This window comes from Natrix helvetica, assembly GCF_964273705.1.
Source record: "Natrix helvetica genome assembly, chromosome: 1".
In the NCBI taxonomy this organism is placed as follows: domain Eukaryota; kingdom Metazoa; phylum Chordata; class Lepidosauria; order Squamata; family Natricidae; genus Natrix; species Natrix helvetica.
The window spans coordinates 21,116,222-21,138,859 of record NC_138548.1 but is presented as its reverse complement, the minus strand read 5'-3'; the positions used below and the strand labels follow the sequence as shown (position 1 = coordinate 21,138,859).

Here is a 22,638-nt window from a genome sequence, read left to right as displayed (position 1 = left end):
CCCAATCAATGAGAGGACAAGGTCAACCCATCCTATCCTGGATACTCCTCCCCTCACTATGGAGAATTTGAGAGTTGGTCATAACTATCACTTGTTCAGTGCTGTCATAACTTTGAGCAGTCACTGAATAAGTGGTTGCCAAGCAAGGACCACTTGTAAGTAGCAAAGTAATAAGTGTCCACACAGGGAGGGAGTCAAGAACATTAAGAGGGCAACAGCCACACTTTGCAGTCAAACTCCGCTTCTTCTTTTTTTTACCTAGTTTTGCTCTTGTGGGTGTCAACAAAACTCTCCGGATCTTTGTGGACCCGTCTTCAAGCCGGGGACCCCAATGTGGTTTACACAAGAGGCTCAGCTACCAACATGGAAAACGAGTGAAACTCCAAAGGGGAGGATGAAAATGAAGCATAATGAAGAGACAAATTGGGCCGGTTGCCCTTTACTTACATCTTCCCTCGGCGTGGCAGGCTCAGCTCCTTCTGGATGAAGAAAACAGAAAAGAAAAGAGTGTCTACATCGCTTCTGTACCAACCAAATCTTCTTTCTTTGCCTTTGCTCAGACTCCCCAGATCTTAGCCTGAAATGGTGGAGAGCGTAGGCGTGAGGGCAAACCTATGGGAGGCGTGCCAGAGGTGGTAGGCAGAGCCCTCTCTATGGGCATGTGCGCTGTCATGCGTGCCGGACCAGCTGCTCTCTTTTGGCTTGTGGCGCTCCAGTGCACGGGTGCATGCACTCCAGTTTTGGCCCTCGATGCTGAAAAGGTTAGCCGTCACTGGAATATAGGTATGGTATAGGGCAGTGATGGCTAACCTTTTGGGCACCAAGTGCCAAAGCGTGTATGTGTGCACCCATAATGCAATGCATGCGTGCCCCCTGCATGTGCCCCATCCCTCCGCATGTGCACGCGACCCACGTGCACCCCACGCATGCATGCTTGACCCTGCACATGCATGCGTGATCCCCATGACCCTGCTGCATGCAACCCGCTCCCTATGCATGCATGCCCACCCACGTGTCTCGTTCATGCGCCCCACCCCTGTGCAGCAGAGACATGAAAATCAGCTGGCCGGCGGGAGGTGCACCCTCATGCGTAGCGGAACTGAGCTGGGGTGACGGCTCACATGGCCGCAGGAAGGGCTCTGTGTGCCACTCCATAGGTTCGCCATCACTGGTTCCCTACTTGAGCACGGGGCTTGATTAGATGACCTCCAAGGTCCCTTCCAACCCTCTTATTTATTCGGTTAGTCTTTGCTCTTTTAGCTTTCTGCTGGCCTGAATGGATGAATGGGAAAAGCGGCGTTGTTCTCTTCAAACAACGAGGTTTATTCAAGATGCTCCTATATCTTCCTTTCCTGGGATTCTTGCACCAGATTTTACTGCAAGAACATGCTCTTTGTATTTGTTAGGAAAGGAAAAAAAATACTATTCTTGTGTTCCAGAGCACGGGTGTCAAACTCGCAGCATCGGATTTTCCCAGTCCTGGTGTTGGGGTGGGCGTGTCCTGCCTGGGACTCATCCAGCCCGTTTGATGCCCCTGTAATCCAGAGCATTCCCTCTATACACAGTCTTTGTTCAGGTCCTCAGCTAGCAATACTTACTGGGTGACTATGAACCAGTTTCTCCCATTTAGCCCTTCCTATTTCAGTACTGTTGGATAAAATGGGAGATGGCTTCTACACTACCATATTCCTGCAGTTGAGTATAAATAAACAAGAAAAGGGAAGGACATCTTGCTGTAGATGGAATACATTTACTACCAAGGTGGCTAGTGTAGAAAAATTCAGTGAATGGGCTGAGGCATCCAGTATGCCTCAACCTGGCTTAATGGCTCACAGGGAGGGACTCCTTCGGGTGCCGTCCACTAGGCAGTGCCAGCGGGCGACGCCCAGGAGTAGGGCCTTCTCTGTGATGGGCCCAGCCCTCTGGAATGACCTCCCCCCAGATATCAGGATAACGACCGATCTCCGCTCCTTCCGCACGAAACTCAAGACCCACCTGTTCCAACTAGCCGGCCTGGCTTAATCAGAACTTCTAACCTCCCTGGCAAATTTTAAACTGTATATTTAAATCTTTTGGGTATTTTAATTGTTTTAATTGTATTAATTTTATTGTTATTTATTTTAACTTTGTGGCTTTTACTTTTTGTATTGTTAATTGTTGATGTATTTACCTCCTCCATGCCACATGCCTTTATATTTGATTGTACGTCGCCCCGAGTCCCTTCGCGGAGAGGGCGCGACTGATAAATTGAATCAAATAAAATAAATAAATAAATAAATAAATAAATAAATAAATAAATAAATAAATAAATAAATGTTTCCTGATTCATGCTAGATAATGTCTAGATTCCACCACCACCACCCCGGACATTAAAATCTATAGAATTCCAATTTAGCCTAATATAGAAATTTGTAAAAATTCAGACTGGCATAGGGAACCTATTTTTGGGCATCTGGAGTGGGTGATGGCTAGCATGTCAATTTGCCTTTTTCCATGAGGAAGAGATGAGTTAAATGGAGTCTTTCAAAAGTCCTAGATTGTAAAAGCAGGAAGCACTTCCTTTTTGGGGGGAGGTGGGTGGGTGGGACGGTGAGAGATACCAAGGGTTGCATCAAACCTAATCTTCCCCATGACGGTCTAGGCCAGTGGTCGGCAAGCCGCGGCTCGCGAGCCACATGCGGCTTTTTACACACTTTAATGAGGCTCTTCTGTGTGCCGGGCGCCCGCTCCCCTCCCTCCTCTCGGGCACTTCAAAACAAGCGCCCCTTTCCCTTTTTTCTTTTCGATCCACAATGATTAGGGAAGATCCTGAAGTCGGGCGGGGACGAGAAGCGAGGAGGCAGAAAAAGAAACTGAGGCTAAGGAGCTTCCCCCCACCCCCTCTCAGCAAAAATGTAACCGGGGAGCCGGGCAGGCAGTAGCAAATTAGCCGATCACGATCGGCTAATTTGCTACTGCCCACCCGGCTCCCCGGTTAGATTTTTGCTGGGAGGGGGCGGGGGGAAGCTCCTTGGCCTCCGTCTCTTTTTCTCCCTCCTCGCTTCTTGGGGCTCCACCAATGGGGGAGCAAGGCCCGCCCAGCGCCAGGCTTTGGGCTAACACAGAGGTCTGCAAAGTTGGCTGTTTTAAGACTGGTGGACTTCAATTCTCAGTATTCTGGGAGTTGAAGTCCACCAGTCTTAAGAGCCAATTTTGCAGATCCCTGGGCTAATATGATTGATGCCCTTGGTGGACTTCAATTCTCAGAATTCTGGGAGTTGAAGTCCACAAGTCTTCAAGCTGTCAGGTTTGAAGACCCCTGGTTTTTTTTCTAAAGGGTTAGGGGTGCAAGGTTCTTGCAACTTGACAGCTTTAAGACTTGCATGCTTCAATGCCAGAGTTTCTGAGCCAACATGACTGGAGGAGGAATTCTGGGAGTTGAAGTCCACAAGTCTTAAAGCTGTCAGGTTTGAAGACCCCTTGGGGTTTTTTTCCTAAAGGGTTAGGGATGCAAGGATCTTGTAACTTGACAGCTTTAAGACTTGCGTGCTTCAAATGCCAGAGTTTATTGAAACTAAAAACAGTGTACCATCCTATGTATTTTCGGTTTTAAAAATGTGGCTCTCAAAATAAATTTCAATCATGGTTTTGGCGAGATTTGGCTCAGTTGAAAAAAAAGGTTGCCCACCACTGGTCTAGGCTGAATATAGCCCGGCATCAAAAAAGGGCAAGTCAAAGCAAAACCTAAATTAATTCAAATTAAATGTATTACATATTCCTTTATTTCCCTCTTCTTTCACATAAAAATTTCAAATACAAATTACACAGGAATCCATCTTTTTTAAAAAAAATGGGGTGGGGGGGAACAACAGGATGTGGACTCTTAACTCCCAATTAGCAAATAAAAGGTTTAAAGCATAAATCATGCAAGTTAAGAGCTAACCAGTACTTACAATCCTTTTCCCACTTTCTGGCTGTATTCACACAACACGCATCACTTGATTGCTGCATCAGTCCTTTTCTAGACTCACACAATATCCTGGATCAGGGTCACCAACCTTTCAGACCTCAGGGACCACTAAATTCATAATTTTAAATCCCACGAACCAATAATATGATCTGCCTAATGACCGTCTGGGTGGGCATGGCAAGGTGGTCATGTGACGGTGGGCGTGGCCAACTTGATGTCACTCACGTTGAGGGGCGCCTTGCAAGCCTCTACTCGCCGCTCCTTGCCTGCCCACCTGAGCTTCCCAACAGGAAGCAGTTGTTGGAGCTAAGCAGCCACCATGAGAAAGAGTTGGCAAAACAGCTGGCTCAGTTCAAATTGGATCTGACCGAGAAGGAGGCTCAGCAGAAGCATCTCACTGAGGACTACGAACATAGGCTTTCCAAGCAGAGGGAAGATCTGCAGGAGTGCAAGGCCAGGTGCCAGCACCTGGACGCTCAGTGGGCTGAGATGATCAGCCAGTTCCAGGCCAGGTTGCAGTCTTACTAGAACAAGGCTCCTCCAACTCTTCGCCACTAGCGGCGCTTCCCTCCAGCCTTCGCCCAAAGCCCCACGCCAGGAGGCTGAAGCAGACCCCAAGTCGGAATTTCTGCCCCCCTCCGACCTGAAGAGAAAGACCCAGAAGGGGGGGACTCTCTGCAGCAACACAAACGTTCATTGCACGTATCTGGCCCAGGGGGCGTAGTTTGAGGACCCCTGATTTCGTGCAATATAAAAAATGCAAATAATTTTTCTGCAGACCACCAAAATTTTCTCGTGGACCACCAGTGGTCCACAGACCACCAATTGGTGACCGCTGTCCTGGATGGTCAATTAAGCAATGGGCTGGGGTTTGCACAACTGTCAAACCACAAAGAATTTCACCAAGACAACTAATCAAGATTATGAAGCTGTGTAACCTCACCTGAACTGATAAAGCATGTTTGTGATAGAAAAGTCTTTGAGGCTTTTAGCATCTTGATTTTGAGCCCCAAAGACTCTTTTCTGTCTCAAACCCCTCTAGCATAGATGAATTCACAAGAAATGGCTATCAAGTGGAGAACAGAATCCATCCACTCTCAGGAAGGGTTATTTTCTCCCAGAAAAAGGACTGGCTTCCAGGAATTTATAACAGAATTCACTGAATCTGGAAACAGGAGCGAGCATTTTCAAAATATGGTAGGGCTGGAACAGACTGACATTCTTTTCATAATGCCACTAATGGATAGGAAACTTCCTCCTTAATTAAGAGACAATTCAAAAGAGCATGAAAGTCATCAACTCACAGATGGCTGAAAACTGGATATGTGCTCCAATGGCCCTTTTCTTTGGAATTACAGGTAACCTAATTAATGAGAGTTTGTGAAAATCTAGCTTTCTCATTTGGGAGCTGGTGTTAAGAGTTTAGACAGACATTTCAAAAAGTGCCTCAGAGGTCTTTTTAAATGTCTCCATGGGCTTTTAGGAAGAAATGAATGTTTATTTCTAGTTCCTAAACACCCAAAAATAATGGTGAATTTTTAGTAACTCTTTAAAAAGTGGATTGGGACACGAACCAAACTGGAAGTGATTTTATTTAAGGGTGGAATATAAATATTTTGAAACAGTATTTGATGACATAAAAAACTTCTCCCACAATAAATGAATCAGTCCAAGCATTGTTTTTGCTAAAATGGAATAACATCACAAGCCTTCTGGTACACAATTCCTTACTGTGTTTCCTTCTCTTCTCAAATATATTGTCAGAATTTGCTGTAGGGATACAATAGTGAAAAGGGGAAACTCTTGTATTCTCCAACAAAATTGTGGGATCCTTATCAAAAACAAGGATGTTTTGAATGAAAAGAAGAAATACAGAGAAAATGTTGGCTCCTTTCACATACCAAATAATAAGCCAAATGTGGTATGCTTGCTTTTGGTTTAAGGTCATTTCCAATCCAAGAGACAAACTTGATTTTTAGGCTTCATGACAGTAATAGTAATAAGCAAATCCAGGGCAAAAACAAAATAACATTGGCTTGGCTTTGTGTTTAATTAAAATTAAGCACAGTTAGAATAGATACCCTCCAGCCATATGTCTAATAATTTTCCCTTCACATTAAAATTTCCACTTTGGTTAAGAGTTCTAGAAGTCTGTTGTGACCACAGCTGGCTTCATTGCCTGTGTGTAGCTCCAGAGCCCCAGGATGGCTTAACTATATGATGTATGAATTTGTTTATACTTCATACATACTTGTTCATTGTTATATCAGTATCCAGCTCGCACATTCATGCACAAAGTACATTCACTCAGAAAAGTGCTCCAATGCAGTGTCTCACAAACACCTTACATATCCAATCCTTAAAAAATACTAAACTTTCATGGAAGAACTCTTAAAGCTGCCTTTTTGCTATTCATTTTTTTCCCCTCCAAAACATCCCCTTCCAAATGCTTTCTTGCTTTTCAACCATTCTGGGATGGCAAAAAACTGCAGGAAGCGTTTGCCATGGCAACCAATGATGTCACACTCCACTTGTCACTAGCTGTGGAACAGCCTGACTTAAGAAAGAGGTGGGTGTAGCCTGAACAATAATCCTCCTCTCAGATGCCATGCGAGGCCTGTCTACACCCAGAATGCCCCAAAGTTCCAAACCAAGAAGCAGATGGTGTAATTCTGGGAATAACCAACAATTGTATCTCAACCTTCTTGCATCATCTCCATTCAAGGCTACTAATTATGATGTCTAAAACGAACCTCTCTATTCAACACCAGTTGACTTTAGGGTTAAATGGGGACAGCAGTTCCTTTCTGTGGTCTGGGGGCTTCTGAATAGCAGCAAGTGGGCTATTGTGGACTTAGATTGGGAGAATCTATGGAAAGAAGAAAAAAGGGAGGAGGAAGAAGAAGAAGGAAAGGAAAGAGAGAAAGAAAGAAAGAATCTTGTAACAGATTTGGAGGGTCCATCAACAGGGCTACAGATATCAATGACTGAACATCCGTCCCTCTCTGAGAAGCAATAGAGTATTCTCCCTCCTTGGTCTGTGAGCTTCCCAGAGAGGTCTGACCAACCAGGGTAGAAAGCAAGATGCTCAGATAGAGGGAGATTTCGGGAAGGCAGAGAGAAAGAAAGGAGACAGGAGTATAATTTGGGCAAATTCTTTCCTAGTTTCACCAGCTCTTACATGATTGTGGACATCTTCGCCTGCAACAGCCACCCAGGTTTGGAAAAAAAAGGAGGGGGGCAAAGGATCCTGGTCTTTTTGCTTGCTCATTAGTGTCAGGCCCATGTTTCTGTTTTGTGGCTGAGATTGGTCTCTCAGTGACAGGCAAAATGTCACTCAAGCTCCCTTGAAGCTTTGATCTCTGAGGCTTGGTCTCCCCCCCCCCCCCCCCCCGGGACTCTCAGCCAAGCAGTGAGGCACGTGAAATGCCAAGATAAATCTCTGTCATTCTCCCATGAGTTAAATCAGGCAGGAGAGGGTGCACAGGGGAACCGTCTGCCTTGTGCTCCTAGGAGCTGCCAAGACCAATAACAGCAGGACTCTGCCCTTAAGGTAACTCGGTGGAAGCAGCTTGCTTAACCCTTGCAAGGCAGTTTCCTGGCAACCAGAGCTGCCTTGGTGGGTGATGAGAGCAAAAATTCCTGTCTCCTCCAGAGCAAACAGGAAGGGGATGATTTGCTCCCAGTTTATTTGGGAGAAGAAACAAAGGGGTTACTTAATACCTTTACCCTGAGTGTCTATCATCTAGGCCAGGGGTGTCAAACTCAAGGCTCAGTGGCCGGATCCGTCTTGCAGGATGCTTAGATCCGGTCCACGGGGTCGGCCTGGGAACACTGAAGGACCGGCCCTTGGTGCCTCTGCCAGCAAAAGCAGAGCTCGGGGGACCAGCTCCATTGTTGTTGGCAGCAAAACAAAGTAAGAACAAATCAAAAGGAGAAAATCCCATTTTGTATTTGAGCATCCCAGAAGGGACAGGAAAGGAGAAAGGGAAAGAAAAAGAAGGGAAGAGAGCAAGGAAGGGGAAAAAAGGAAAGAGGGGAAGGAGAAAGAAGAGGGAAGGAAAAAGAAAAAAGGGAAGAAGGAAGGAAGGATTATTATCAGAGGAAGGGAGGGTCTGAAGGAAGTCCTGCCTTAGCACTTGGCCACCACAGGTGCCCCCGACAAGAGTGATGTTGAGCTAGCATTTCCCCTCTGGCCACGCCCGCCCCCGGAGGTCAAACACAACCCTGATGCGGCCCTCAATGAAATTGAGTTTGACACCCTCGATCTAGGCCATGGTTGTTCCAAAAGGCATCTGAACTTTCTTGGTTTTCTCCCCCCCCCCCCCCTGAAAATGTTTCACTTCTCATCCAAGGAGCCTCTTCTTCAGAACTTCTTGGATGAGAAGCAAAACATTTTCAAGGGAAAAACCCAGAAAGTCCACTTGCCTTTTGGGAAAGCACCGTTGGGACTTTACCCTGAGTAAGAACAGTGCACTGAACAAGGACAGCTGGCTTAAATTCGGAAGCAGTCTGCTAGTGATCAGGTATTTCTTTAGCTGCCTGCTGGTGGGGAGGGAAAGAGAGGCAAGTGGCAGAAAGAAGAGAGAGGGAAGAAAGAAAACCCCACTCATGTTCATCATTAACTTCGCCCAACAGTATGGAGTTTTTGACAGATAAATCATGAACAGCATGCTGGAGGGCAGCAGTCCCGAACCTTTTCGGCACCAGGGATGGGTTTCGTGGAAGACATTTTTTCCCCATGGACTGGAGACCATATGGATGAGGAGGAGGGTGCAACCTAGATCCTGCGCTTGCACAGTTTTGTTTACCTGCCTGCCGCTAACTTCCAGCTGTGTGACCCGGTTTCTAGCAGGCCACAGATGCAGCCTGGGGGTTGAGGATCTCTGCTATATGGTATCTGGGCTGAACAAATCTATATGGGCACTAGATGGCAGCAAAGAGGTGTAAGTATCTGTATTTCTCAGCTGGATCTCTTAGTCCAGATATGGTAGCTGTAAATAAACATCACTTTCTGATGAATGAAGCCTTTGACGGGGGGAAAATAAATCCCCATATTGATATACTCTGGCTATGGAGGCCTTGGTCCTCTCTGAGCTTAATTGTTGGTTTACAGATGTTTTATCACCCAACCAGGTAACATCATTGGTGCTCTGACTGGCAGGCAGAAGCAAATTCCCATCACTTCAGGGGAAAGAAGTTTTCAAATGTAGGCATTCAGCTGCCACTTGACTCTCATTTTTGTCACAAATCTGAAAAGTAGATTAGCTAAACTTTCCCAAACTGGGGCTTTTCAGATGCACTGGATTATAGTTTCTCACAATCCCAACCAGATAGGTGCCCAGCATGTCTATAAAACACAAATCTGAGACCTGAAACACTTCAGTCATTGTCACTCTTCAGACATTTTAGCCATGCTTGCTGTACCATCCCTCTGGCCCTGTGGATCTTCCGATTTTCTATTCCAGGAGTCTCCAAACTTGGCAACTTTTAAGACTTGTGGACTTCAACTCCCAGAATTCCCCAGCATGCAACGATTAACACTGATGATGTTACCTAATTTGTATTTTTTTTAATGTACACTGAGAGCATGTTCACCCAAGACAAATTCCTTGTGTGTTCAATCACACTTGGCCAATAAAGAATTCTATTCTCTATTCTGTTCAATTCTCTATTCTGTTCTGTTCTATTTTCTATTCTATTCTGTTCTGTTCTATTTCTACTCTATTCTACTCTACTCTACTCTACTCTACTCTACTCTACTCTACTCTACTCTACTCTATTCTCTGCAAGAAAACAACCAAGCTCAGACAGCACCAAGGACCCCCCTTTCAACTTTGAGCTACAAATATTATCCTTTGCGCTGATACTCAACTTTGTATCTCCATCCTGGGTGACAGCAGAGTTGCTATCATTGCCCTCTCACACAGCTTGGAGGCTTGGGAGTCTGGATGGGGGACAAAAGGCTGAACCCTGGCAAGACTGAGTGGCTATGGAAGTGTGGAAATTCAGGATCTGGGAGTCCTGGATGGGGTTGCACTGCCTCAAACAGACCCTGCACACAACCTGGCAGGTCTCCTAAACTCGATGAGCAAGTGGCAGTTGTGCCTAGGAGAGTTTTTGCACAACTTCATGTTGTGCACCAGTTGCATCCTCTCCAGAATAATGAGGCCCTGCCCTCAAGTGACTCATGCCCTGGTCATCTCATGTTTGGACTACTGCAATGTGCTCTACATGGAGCTATCCCTGAAGATATTTGGAAGCTACAACTGGCATAGAATGCAGCAGTGTGGATAGTTCTTGGAGCCCCAAGGATGGCCCATGTAACACCACTGTTGCATGAAATGCACCGATTGCTGGTTTGTTTTCAGGTTCAATTCAAGTGTTGGTTATCGCCTTTAAAGCCCCTTATGGCATGAGTCCAAGCTACCCGTGGAACCATCTCAGAAGGGGCATGCTGCAGACCCCATCAGTCAAGGAATTTCAGCAGCAGTGTCTAGGAAAAGAATATTTTCTGACTTGGGTCTGGCCCTTTGAAATATAATAACCCTTAGATAGAGATATAAATAAGATGAAAACTGTTAGTATGTCTATGATGAGAATAATGATGTTTAATGTTGATACGATGTTATTGCTAGAAGATATTAAGAAGAAAAATGGGAGAGTTCCATAACGTTTAAATGCTCAATATATTATAATACTAAACTTAGGGAAATAATGTTAATATGAATGTGAAAGATGTGGCAAAAGAGGAACGGTGTTGCACAGAGATGTTTGTACCCAGACGACACACTGCATAAGGAAAGATGGAATGTTTATTTTTGTAATTTAAAAAATAATAAAACTTTTTAAAAAAGAAATATGATGACCTTCAAGGTGAGATCTGCCCCCCCTTTCTTGGCCTTACAAAAGAGCCTTAAATCTGACTCTAATTGGTCTGGGGCCCCAAGGAGGCATCCCACTTAGGAGGAGGTGGCTAGTACACTAAGATGCCACTTCCACCCCATTTGTGTGTTTGTTCCTTTTTAATCTACTTTTTGTTAACATTTAATGCTTTAATTTTTAATGTCTTTAACATGCTCATTGTTTTACATTGTTGTTGTTTTATGACATGGTAAGCCACCCAAAGTCATTTGACGGGGAGATGGGTGGCACATAAATTTAATAAATAATCAAGCATGCATTTCTGGACCTACATCATTCAGCCTGATTTTAGCATTTTCATATCAGCTCTATCGAACGGTTTCATTCATCTAAAGTTATTGGCCTTTAAAAATATTGCTGAATATGCAGTTTCACACCCCTGCCTGCATTTATTTATGTAAAGGTAAAGGTTCCCCTCACACATATTGTGCTAGTCGTTCCTCACTCTAGGGGGTGGTGCTCATCTCCGTTTCAAAGTTGAAGAGCCAGCGCTGTCTGAAGATGTCTCTATGGTCATGTGGCCAGCATGACTAAACGCCGAAGGAGCACGGAACAGTTACCTTCCCACCAAGGTGGTTCCTAATTTTCTACTTGCATTTTTACCTGCTTTTGAACTGCTAGGTTGGCAGAAGCTGGGACAAGTAACGTTACTCACAAGTAACGTTACGCGACGCTAGGGATTTGAACCGCCAAACTGCTGGCCTTTCTGATTGATAAGCTCAGCGTCTTTGAGCCACTGCGTCCCTCTATTTATTCATTTTGCCTTAAATCAGTGTTTCTCAACCTTGGCAACTTTAAGTCCTGTGGACTTCAACTCCCAGAATCCCCCAACCAGCTGGCTGGGGGATTCTGGGAGTTGAAGTCCACAGGACTTAAAGTTGCCAAGGTTGAGAAACACTGCCTTAAATGAATGAACAGTAAATGGTTGAAAAAGATCTACTCCTGGTGACTATTTACAGAGCAAATACTTCGGTGACTTAGGACATATGATCTCCAATACTGGATATCAGAGAGTAGTGGGAGGAGATGGCTCAGCCACCCTCCCACCTAAACTGAAGGGGCCGAATCTTCTCTATTTCGCTGCTGCCCGAGAAACACCGGACTGAACCAGATTCTCAAAGCCACTAAGAAGCCAGGGATTTTCTTCCCATTCCTCCAGAATTCCAGCATCTTTCTCTTCTTAGGGTGGGTCGCCACAGCATTCCCCGCGCTTCTCTGTGGTTCCCATCCACTTTCAAGGCATGTTCCTCATTACGGCGCGGCCCCGATGGGGGAGCCCCACAAAAAGCAGAGGCGGCGGAAAGCCACCGAGCGTTTCGAGACAGCCGATCCCGCTGCCCAACGCAGGAGCCGAGCGGGGATCGAGCGGGAAGAAGAGGACCGAGTTCCTTTTTTTTCGCTGCAGCTCACCATCGCCCCTTACCGGCAGCCGTTGGGAACGTCCAGCCGGCACGAAACACGCCCCGCTTTTGCAACAGGGCTCTCCCGAGCTCTTCCCGGCGAAAAGATGCCCACGCTGATAGACACACTCGTCCACCCAGTCACCTTCTCAGTGCCTTCCTTGCACACTCACCTTCTGCTTCCCTCCCCCCAATCAATTCTGCCCCCCTCGCTCAAGCAACACCCTGAAAAGCGCAGCAGATCGGTTTGCAGAAAAGAGACAAGGAGATCGGCTGGCGCGCCTAGCGGTCTTCAGCTAGGAATCGAGGGAGATCCTTTCCTCCCCGGCGTATCTGCAAAAGGGCTCCGGTTTCCTTAGCTTCTGCCCCATCTGTACCTGCCCGCGATGGATCTCCACTCCTACCCTGCTCACCTGAAGCCCTCGGCGCCTCAAGATGCTGGACTCGTCCATGCTGCCTCCTCTTCCTGCTCCTCTTCCTCTTCCATGCCTCTCCGAACTCGTCCGCAGGGTGGGAAGTGGTCCCGACGCTTGGAGGAGAGGCCGGACCGTGCGGGAGGCGGAAATCCCCCGGCCTGCATTGGCTGGTGGGGAATCAGCTGATCTGATCTTTCCCTTGTGGAGGAAACGAGCTCCCGGCGACTCAGTCGAGCCCTGCAATAACTAAGTGGGGAGCGGCGGAGACAGGCGCGAGGCAGCAGTAGGGATTGAGAACTGAGATTCCCAAGGATCGCGACAATCAGAATAGATCCGGAAGGGGCCTTGGAGGTCTTCTAGTCCAACCCCTGCTCAAGCAGCACACCCCATTCCATTTCGGACTCTTCTTAAAAGCCTCCAGTGATGGAGCGCTCACAACCTCTGGAGGCAAGCTGTTCCACCGGTTAATTGTTCTCACTGTTAGGAAGTTTGTCCTTAATTCCAGGTGGTTTCTCTCCTGGATTAGTCGCCATCAGGGGTAAAAGTCAGCAGGTTCTGACAGGTTCTGGAGAACCGGTAGCGGAAATGTTGAGTAGTTCGGAGAACCAGCAAATACCACCTCTGGCTGTCCCCAGGAGTGGGGAGGGAACGGGGGATTTTGCAGTATCCTTCCCCTGCCACGCCCACCAAGCCAGCCCCACAGAACCGGTAGTAAAAAGAAATTGAATTTCACCACTGGTCTCTATCCATTGTTTCTTCTCCTCCCCTCTGGTGCTTTGGAAAATAAATTGACCCATCTTCTTCAATCTTCATTCTCTAGACTGGCCATTCCCAATTCCTGCAACTGTTCTTCATCTGCTTTAGTCTCCAGGCCTTTAATCATCCTAGTTCTCTGCACTTTTTCCAAAGTCTCAACATCTTTTTTGTAATGTGGTAGCCAAAACTAGATGCAGTATTCCAGGTGTGGTTTTACTAAGGCTTTATATAGCATTACCAATACTTCATGTGATTTTGATTCTGGGCCTCTGTTTATGCAACCAAGGATCATATCAGCTTTTTCAGCTGCTGCTGCACACTTCTGGCTCGTGTTTAAGTGATCGCTCACTAGAACTCTAAGATATCTCTTAGTCGCCAAAGATAGTTCAGACCAGGGTGATTCTTTTATGCCTTTTGTACCTATATTCTTCTAATGAGGCAGGGAATAGGGCTTTCTCCTAATAAGAACTCCTGAAGTGGGGTGCCTTGACTTTGTAATCTCAGGACCCCCCTCAGTTGACTAATCCTTCCTGCCTCTCTTCCAACAGAAGTGTTGATAATAAGGTTTGCCTACCTGGCAGGACTGGTGTAAAAAGTAATGGGTGGACAAGCAGCCCTTTGCATTGAAAGCACACAAGATAAAGCTGCTTCTGCCCACAGCCTCCTCCAATTTCTAAAAAAAAACTTTAACATATTAACTTTCAACTCTTAACTTTTAATTTAAAAAAATATATATCCAGCCTTTATTATTTTCATAAATCACTCAGGACAGATGTACATCTCCAATACTCCTTCCTCCTCCTATTTTCCCCACAATAACAACAACCCTGTGGATTGGTCTGAGAGAGAATGACTGGCGCAGAGTCACCCAGCCAGCTTTCATGACTAAAGCAAGAGTAGAACACACATTCTCCCAGTTCCTAGTCTGGTACCCAAACCACTAGACCAGTGGTTCCCAACTGTTTTTTGGCCATGCCCCACCTAAGCATCTCTAAAATCCTGGTGCCCCTGCCCTGCTCCCGTGACATATAATTCTTACTTTACTCAAAAAGTGAACTCTACTCATGCGGAGGAAGCCTAAAAGGCCATTAACTTGGTTTAAACAAGGTTCAGATTGCCCCCCATTGAAAGTCAAGTTGCCCCCCTACGGGGCGTGGGCCGCATGTTGAGAACCCCTGCACTAGACCAAACTGGGATGAATGGAAAGTGTGCCATTTCTAGGTCTTGAATGAAAGAGCCAGTCCCAAGTATTTTGTAGTCTGAGGCAAAGTAGGAGAAAAAGTCCTCGCTTTTCCTAAGTAGAAGATGCGGGGTTTTTTTCATACTTGCAGTTGCTATTCCTGCTGACTGTACTCGGTTGATATTTTCAATTGGCATAATAGAACACAGTAGATCAGGGGTGTCAAACTCAAGCCCATGGAGTTGGCCCATGGAGTGCTTAGATCTGGCCCACAGAGATGCCCTGGAAACAGCGGACTGGCCCACAGTGCCCCTGCCAGCTAAAATGGAGCTTGGGAGGGCCGCGCACGACACACAGCCCTCCCAAGCTCCATTTTCTCTGGCAGAGGGTTGGAGGAGGCCATCGCAGCCAAAAACGAAACCCGGGAGACCGTTTTTACTGGCAGAGCACTTGGGCTGCCCAGGCGTCCCTGACACGAATGACCTTGAGCTGGCAACGCCCACCCTGGCCACCCACAAGGTCAAACACAAGCCTGATGTGTCCCTCAATGAAATTGAGTTTGACACAGTAGATTAACCAGCTAACTGTCTCTTGTAGTCTTTCTTTACCTTCAATGAGGGATTTCTTGGGTCTTTCTTGCTTTTAGCTGTTCAAGTGGTATTGTAGCATTTCTTTCTTGATCCAATTCTTCTTTCCTCCATCTGCTGTTCCTCCTGACTTTTAGTTTCCAGCTTCTCTCTACTATGCATTTCTTCCTCTGTTGCTATGTATTTTTCATAGAATTCTTGAGCTTTCTCTAAAGTATCGACTCTTATTTTTTTGTCTTGCCAGGATATTAATCCGCCTTCAGGACTCAGCCAACAATATATTATTTTATACTTTATCAATTGCGAAGTGAGGAAGTGGTAGTTTCTTCTTTGCTCTCTAATCCTTTTGGGTATCTGCTTGAGTATTATAATTTCTTTTCCTTTGCAAGTTAATTGGTCCTCTCTTGTTTTTTTTTAATAGACTTCATCTCTGAAGGTCCTTTTTGCAAATCTTATATGTATTTCTCTGGGCAATCTATGACATCGTGTGTAATTTGTGTGCACTCTATATATTTCGTCAATGTTATTTCGCAGTTCGCTTTTATCCATCTGCAGAGTATTGGCCAGCAATTCTATCATGAGTTTAAATAAATCTTCCTTTGTCTCTATTATATTTTGAAATCTCAGGTAGAATGCAGATTTTTCCTGTTCCAGATGGATTATTGCCTTCTCCAGATTCCTATTTGCGGCTGTCAGCTTTTCTTCCGCTGCTTCCAATTTCTTCTTGGTCTGTTCGGCTCTTGCTTCTACCATTTTTATTTTCTGTTTGTTTTATAGCTATCGTTCCCTGAATTTTCTCCATTCTGTCGTCCAACTTCCTTATATCTCCTTTCACGTCACCCAAATCGCCTTACACTTCCTCATGGTTGTTAGTTATTGATTCTTGTGTCTTCATCATAACTTCTTGTATCATATTTAAGGTCACTTGCATGGTTTGTAGGCTTGATGTGGGTCCTATTTTTCACTACACGACATATCCACTGGTTGTTGTTGTTGTTGTTGTTTTGCCCTGCTGGGGAGGGTGGTCTATCATTGGTGTAGTTTTCTTTACAGTTTTGGTAATTGTAGATGTACTTGTCATCTTTAAATTTCTAATTGCCCCATTTCACAAATTTGGCTAATTAATTTGATTTCAGTTGACTGTTCCTTAAATTCCTCCAATGGAAAATGTTCTCATATCTAAGCAACAGCTGGATTTACATCAGGTGTAGCAAAGCATCTCTAGAATAACAGGTAACCATCTTTTTGCCACCTGAAAGATTGCCCTGCTCTCTAAGGTAGACCCAATCCTGGGAATGGAAGATTCATTTTGCACAATACAGGTAGACCTCGACTTATGACCACAATGGAGCCCAAAATTTCTATTATTAAGCAAGACAGTTGTTAAGTGAGTTTGCCCCACTTTACGACCTTTCTTGCCAGAGTGGTTAAGTGAATCACTGCAGTTGTTAAATCAGAACCACGGTTTTCAAGTGAATCTGGCTTCCCCACTGACTTCCCTTGTCAGAAGGTCGCAAAAGATGATCACATGACTCTGGGGCACTGCAACCATCATAAATATAAGCCAATTGCCAAGCATCCAAACTTTGATCATGTGATCAGCAGTGGGTTCCTACCGGTTCAGAACGGTTTGGTTGAACCGGTATGGTTTGATGGCCTGAATCACTGGAACCGGCAGCGACCCAGACCTGCTACACCCCAGAAACGGTTCTCCCAGTGGCACCTATAGTGCCACCATCTTGTTTTTTTGCTTCTGTGCATGTCCAGAGCAATTGTTATTAGTTTGCGCATGAGCATGCAGTGCGCCCACGAGCGAACCGGGAGTAGTGACTGCCAGAACCCACCCCTGCATGTGACCCTGGGGGTACTGCGAGAGCAGTCGTAAGCAATGTTCCCTCTAAGGTGCGCAGCTGCGCGGCCGCGCACGTGGCAAGAAAACACCGCGCAGCAGTTTTCAACTGCCGCGCAGTGATTTCTACTGCCACAGGCTCCAGAAGCTGGGGAGGTCCTTTGCAGGCGGCTAGAACTGGCTACCCGCAAAGGACCTCCCTGGACTTGTTTTGATGAGCACGGGGCGACTGATAGTAGTTGTGAAGCCCCAAAGCCCCCGCCGCCACCGGAATAACTGCTGCTACCTCCTCCTCCTCTAACAGCACTGCCGAATTTGCCGCCCGGCGCTGCGGCTGAGGTGAAGCTGCCAAAGCTCCAGCCGGCATCCCCGCAGGTGGCAGCGGCGCCTCCCCTTCCGCTCAGAGCACCTGAGCTGAGCCCCGCGTCACCCCTGCCCCCTCCTCCTCTGCTGTGCTCTTGAGGAGCCATGAGGCTGCAGGAGCCAGTAGGAAGGCGACGGAGGGGTTGGGAGCAGGGAAAAAAAGGCCTCATGGCTTCTCAAAAGCACGGCGGAGGAGGAGGGGGTAGGGGTAATGTGGGGCTGAGCTAAGGTGCTCCGAGCAGAGGGGGAGGTGCTGCTGCCACGGGTGGGGGCGCCAGCGGGAGCTTTGCCGGTTTCACCTCAGCCGCAGCGCCGGGCAGCAAATGTGGTGCTGCTGTTGGAGGAGGAGGAGGAGGAGGTGACGGCAGTTATTCTGGTGGCAGCAGGGGCTCGTCAGCATCTTCAGTGGCAGCCCTGCCCACGATGAAGAAACCAAAGATGGAGCAGATCCATGCAGATGATGTCACTGCAACATGACTGGAGGAGAAATTCTGGGAGTTAAAGTCCACAAGTCTTAAAGCTGTCAGGTTTGAAGACCCCTGCGTTTTTTTCCCTAAAGGGTTAGGGGTGCAAGGATCTTGTAACTTGACAGCTTTAAGACTTGCACACTTCAATGCCAGAGTTTCTGAGCCAACATGACTGGAGGAGGAATTCTGGGTGTTGAAGTCCACAAGTCTTAAAGCTGTCAAGTTTGAACACCCCTGGGTTTTTTTCTAAAGGGTTAGGGGTGCAAGGGTCTTGTAACTTGACAGCTTTAAGACTTGCGTGCTTCAAATGCCAGAGTTTCTGAGCCAACATTTTGGTTGCTAAGCAGGAGCGTTGTTAAGTGATACTGATATTATATAACATTTTTAATTAAGCAGATATCTTGAAAAAACATAACTTCGAGTTTCAAATAATACTGATTTCGTTGTTGTCTTAGGTGACATCTGTGAAAAATATTCAGGTGCTCAGGCATAAAAATGTGCCGCTCAAACACTATACTTTTCTACTCACATTGAAAAAAAATTAGAGGGAACATTGGTCGTAAGTGTGAAACACAATCATAAGTCACTTTTTTCAGTGATACTGCATCTTTAAACATTCAGTGAACAAATGTTTGTCAGTCGAGGACTACCTATATAGCTTTCATTGTGTGGCTACACAATATATCAGAATCTGAATCTGGTGGTTTGAAATTACAGTTTCTAATATTTTAGGACACCATAGCCCATGAGAATTGTAGCCGGAATACAGATGAAGGGCTGTAGAAAGGGGGGAAGTTGGTTAGACTCTTGGTGAGCTGATTTCGCATAAAGCAGTTTCAGTTTCCAACTCAAAAGCCAACATTTTGAGGAAACCTCTGCCTTCTGAGATCTATCAGATCAGACTTGAGCTGCACATTGGTCTTTCAGTACCCTGCTGGAAAACGCAATTCCTCCCCCTCCCCATATTGTCAGCTCAGGCCAAAACCCATGTTTGTTTAAGTTTTTGTTCATTCATTCAGCTACTTCTCATTTTTTTTGTGATATCACTTCACCAAGTCAGTATCTGTTTTACTAAGTTCTTATAAACTCCTGCTTGGGTCATCAACTATAGTATCTCCCTAGTATGTTGGATTTTAAGTTGCCTTTCATTTTTCCAAGCAATAGGATCTTCTCCAATGACTTTTGCCTTTGTTTTCTGTGTCCAAAGTATCTAAGATTCAGTTTCATTCTTAGTGCTTCCAGTAAGCAGTCAAGTTTTACTTAATTTAGTATTTATCTATTTACTGAACTTATAAACCTTCCCAATCGGTGTACAATAAAGTAAAAATAAAACTCTGGACACTGTACAGCAAAAACAAATCAAACATTGATTATTTGTTCTTATCCATCGAAGATAGCCTCAAAAATTTCCTAGCCTCACAATATCCTAGAAACCAGGAGACTGTGAATTCTAGTCCCACCTTAGGCATGAAAGCCAGTTGGGTGACTTTGGGCTAATCAGTGTCACTCTCAGACTAAAACCGGCACTAATTCTTTTTCTTGCACTTTTTCTATTGATCCAGCTTTCCAACCTTATGTTGCAATTAAAATAGCCTTGATAATGCATGCCTTTTTGGTAGGTACAATGTCTCTGCAGTGCACATGGCTACGATTTTCATAGTCTCATAAGCAGTAGATGTGTTTTTATTTCATCTTTGCAGTTGCCATTCCTGTCAATTTCTGAAGCTAAGGAAATAAAGTCTCTACTACTTCCTGCTGACTATACTGGGTTGATGTTTTCAATTGGCATAGTAGAACACAGTAGATCAGGGGTGTCAAACTCAAGCCTGTGAGATTCAGCCCCTGGGGTGCTTAGATCCGGCCCACGGGGATTTCCTGGAAACAGCGAAGGACTGGCCTACAGTGCCCCGCCAGCAAAAATATAGCTCAGGAGGGTCACACACGACACACGGCCCTCCCGAGTTCCATTTTCTCTGGCAGAGGGTTGGAGGAGGCCATCACAGCCAAAAACGGAACTCGGGAGACCGTTTTTACTGGCAGAGCACTTGGGCTGCCCAGGCGTCCCTGACACGAATGACCTTGAGCTGGCCACGCCCACCCTGGCCATCCACAAGGTCAAACACAAGCCTGATGCGTCCCTCAATGAAATTGAGTTTGACACAGTAGATTAACCAGCCAACTGTCTTTTATAGTCTTTCTTTACCTTCAATGAGAGATTTCTTGGGTCTTGCTTTTAGCTGTTCAAGCAATATCATAGCAATTCTGAGGTTGCTACAGAGGTGGGTTCCTACCGATTCGACTAAGTAGGTAGTAACTCGGCCTGCCATGCCCCCGAACTGGTTCTCTCGGCGGCGCCTATCTTGTTTTTTGCTCCTGCGCATGCGCAGAAACATTTTTGTACTGCACAAAGTGCATGTGTGCAGCACATCCCTGGGCAAACCAGCAGTAGCAGTAGCCGGAAACCACCCCTGGGTTGCTGATGTGTCTCCTGGAAGTTTTAATTTCAATGGCGCATAATTCAGCCTTTTTCATGATCTATTCTGCTTGTGCTAAATTAGTAAATGGGTGTTATACAACCCTGCTACACTCTCTTTAAGTTTGAAATGTTTAATTTCTCTATAGTCTTAGTCTCTAGTGGCAAAGGATCAAAGGAGTCTGGCGGCAGCTTTTTTAACCAATACATTTAGTCCGAAAAGGTATCAATTTAAAGGCATCAATTTTCATAAACTGTAATTCATTTCATCAGGTGTATTTAGTGGCTAGACTATAATTGTTGTTGCTAGTCATCATTTACCCTTTTTTGTATATGTGGCACAAGTGACAGAAAGACTCATATTTGTTGTGGTCTACACAGTTAAGAGGGTTAGTATAATCAGTAAGGCAAAGCTAGATATTTTGAGGGAGCTCCTTTGTCCTTTCGATTACTGCTTGGATGTTAGCAACGTGATCACAGGTCAATCATTCTGCTTCCTACTCTGCAGTTAAATTTCCCAGTTACACCAGATGTTTTTACTTTCAACTTAGAATGAGGAGCTTGTTTTTCTTTGCCGCTGAGTTGCCTTTGCTGGGCCCCGTTTCCTGGCACCATTTGCTCTGCTGACAGTTGTTTCAGTGCCTGGCAATGTCACTAAGGCTGCTGGGTGACTCACCCATTTGGGTGTGCGGTTGTGTTCTGTTTGTCTGGGGATGAAACAGCGGTGATCACTGAGATGCCTTGTTCTCGCTGTGCACCTGCAGAGATCAAAGCATCTTTGTAGAACCCTTCAGCTTGACATCCATCCCAAGAACAGATCTCTCTGTCCAACCCAACCAGTGGTGGGTTGCAGGCGGTACGCCCTGGTACGGGCATGCCGGAGCCTGCCTGAAGCACCGGGTACCGTTCCGGTATAGTGCTCCGGAGGGCCCACCCACCCGCCCAAGCTCCTTACCTGTCTTTTAAGGCTTCCGCGCTTCCAAGTACACACATGGCGCATACAGTGCCTATGCAACACTCCGCTGAGCAGCTGGAGCATCGCGGAGGCGGTAAGATGCATGCGCTCACTGCGCGCGTCCATGTGGATGCTGCTGGGCCCGTTCCAACTGTACCAGTTGGAATGGGATCCGGAACCCATCACTGAACCCAACCTATAGCTCCAACCCTCCTGGAACATTGCTCCTTCTCCTTGGTTGAGAGGTTGGTTTCTACTGATGAATAGCAACAACACTCAATTGTGTCAACTAGGAAGTTGCTGGCGCTAGCTCAGTATTATCTATCTCTGGAGAAGGGAAGGGGAGAGACAGAAATGTGACTTGGGGCTCTTTGAACATTATAAATGGCAGTTTTGGGTGGATTTTTGTGTGTGTGTAAATCTGCTTCTAATTGTGTGTTTTTAATAAAAGCCTAAACACACATCAAATACTGTATTTAACAAAAGCTTGTATACTTTGCCACAGACATACGTAATAAATAATGTCTTCTGTTAGCAATTTTGCATGTAATAGGAACAGAAGTCGGAAAACTCCAAAGTAATTTCTGTTATATGCATTTTTTTTTAAAAAAGAATGACCGTAAGTAAAAAAGCAAAAGCAAATGGGGAAAAAATAAATAGAAAGAGGAAAGGAACAAAATATGTATACACAAATAATTATATGTATTTGTGTTACAACCCCTGGTATTCAAATCCCAGTAAGGGTATGGCTAGCTGATGAGAGCTAAATAGCTTGAAATAGATCTGTACTAGTCTCCCTTTATTTATCTATCAGCACAAATACAACACAAATAATTATATGCATATACATCCTGGTCTCATTGCTAATTCATCTGTTATTGATCTTTTAAAAAATGAATTAAATTGCTATTGCTGTGGCCTAAACTTTCCACTGAAGTGGGTGGAAGTAGACATTCAGAAGATGAGATTTAATATACTAAGATTTTTTTTAACAAAAAATGTGTCTGAAAGGGGGGGGGGACCCCTTTTATTCTTGTTTCTTTCTCTTTTCTTTTCTTTGACCACTAATTGCTACTTCAATATTTTTATAGTTAAGGTTTAAATGTCAATGATCGTTACTCATTTCAATTTAGATTGTTTTATTTTTGAACAGTTTCTCTTGTTTTCATCAAACACTCAATTCTAGGTGTTTTAACCGGCCTGGCTGGGTGATATGTTAAATTTAAAAGAATTTGCTTGAATTTGGTTACATTTCTGTTATGGATATTTCCATATCCTCTAGTTTTGATTTTCCAAACACGTATACCCTGCAGGATTTC

At 45.4% G+C, this 22,638-nt stretch overlaps 1 protein-coding gene across 1 annotated transcript in view; it reads right to left on the bottom strand.

Annotated features, from left to right (window-relative positions):
* Positions 1 to 12,808, bottom strand: part of MAST3 (microtubule associated serine/threonine kinase 3) — a 103,630-nt gene extending 90,822 nt beyond the window's left edge. Inside the window, exons 1-2 of the mRNA XM_081935140.1 lie at positions 12,687 to 12,808; positions 448 to 479 (exon numbers count right to left, since the gene is read on the bottom strand). Of these exons, the coding sequence (XP_081791266.1) occupies positions 448 to 479; positions 12,687 to 12,725 (71 nt within the window). The 5' untranslated portion in view covers positions 12,726 to 12,808. The remainder of the gene's footprint in view (positions 1 to 447; positions 480 to 12,686) is intronic.
* Positions 12,809 to 22,638: the final 9,830 nt, after the last annotated feature.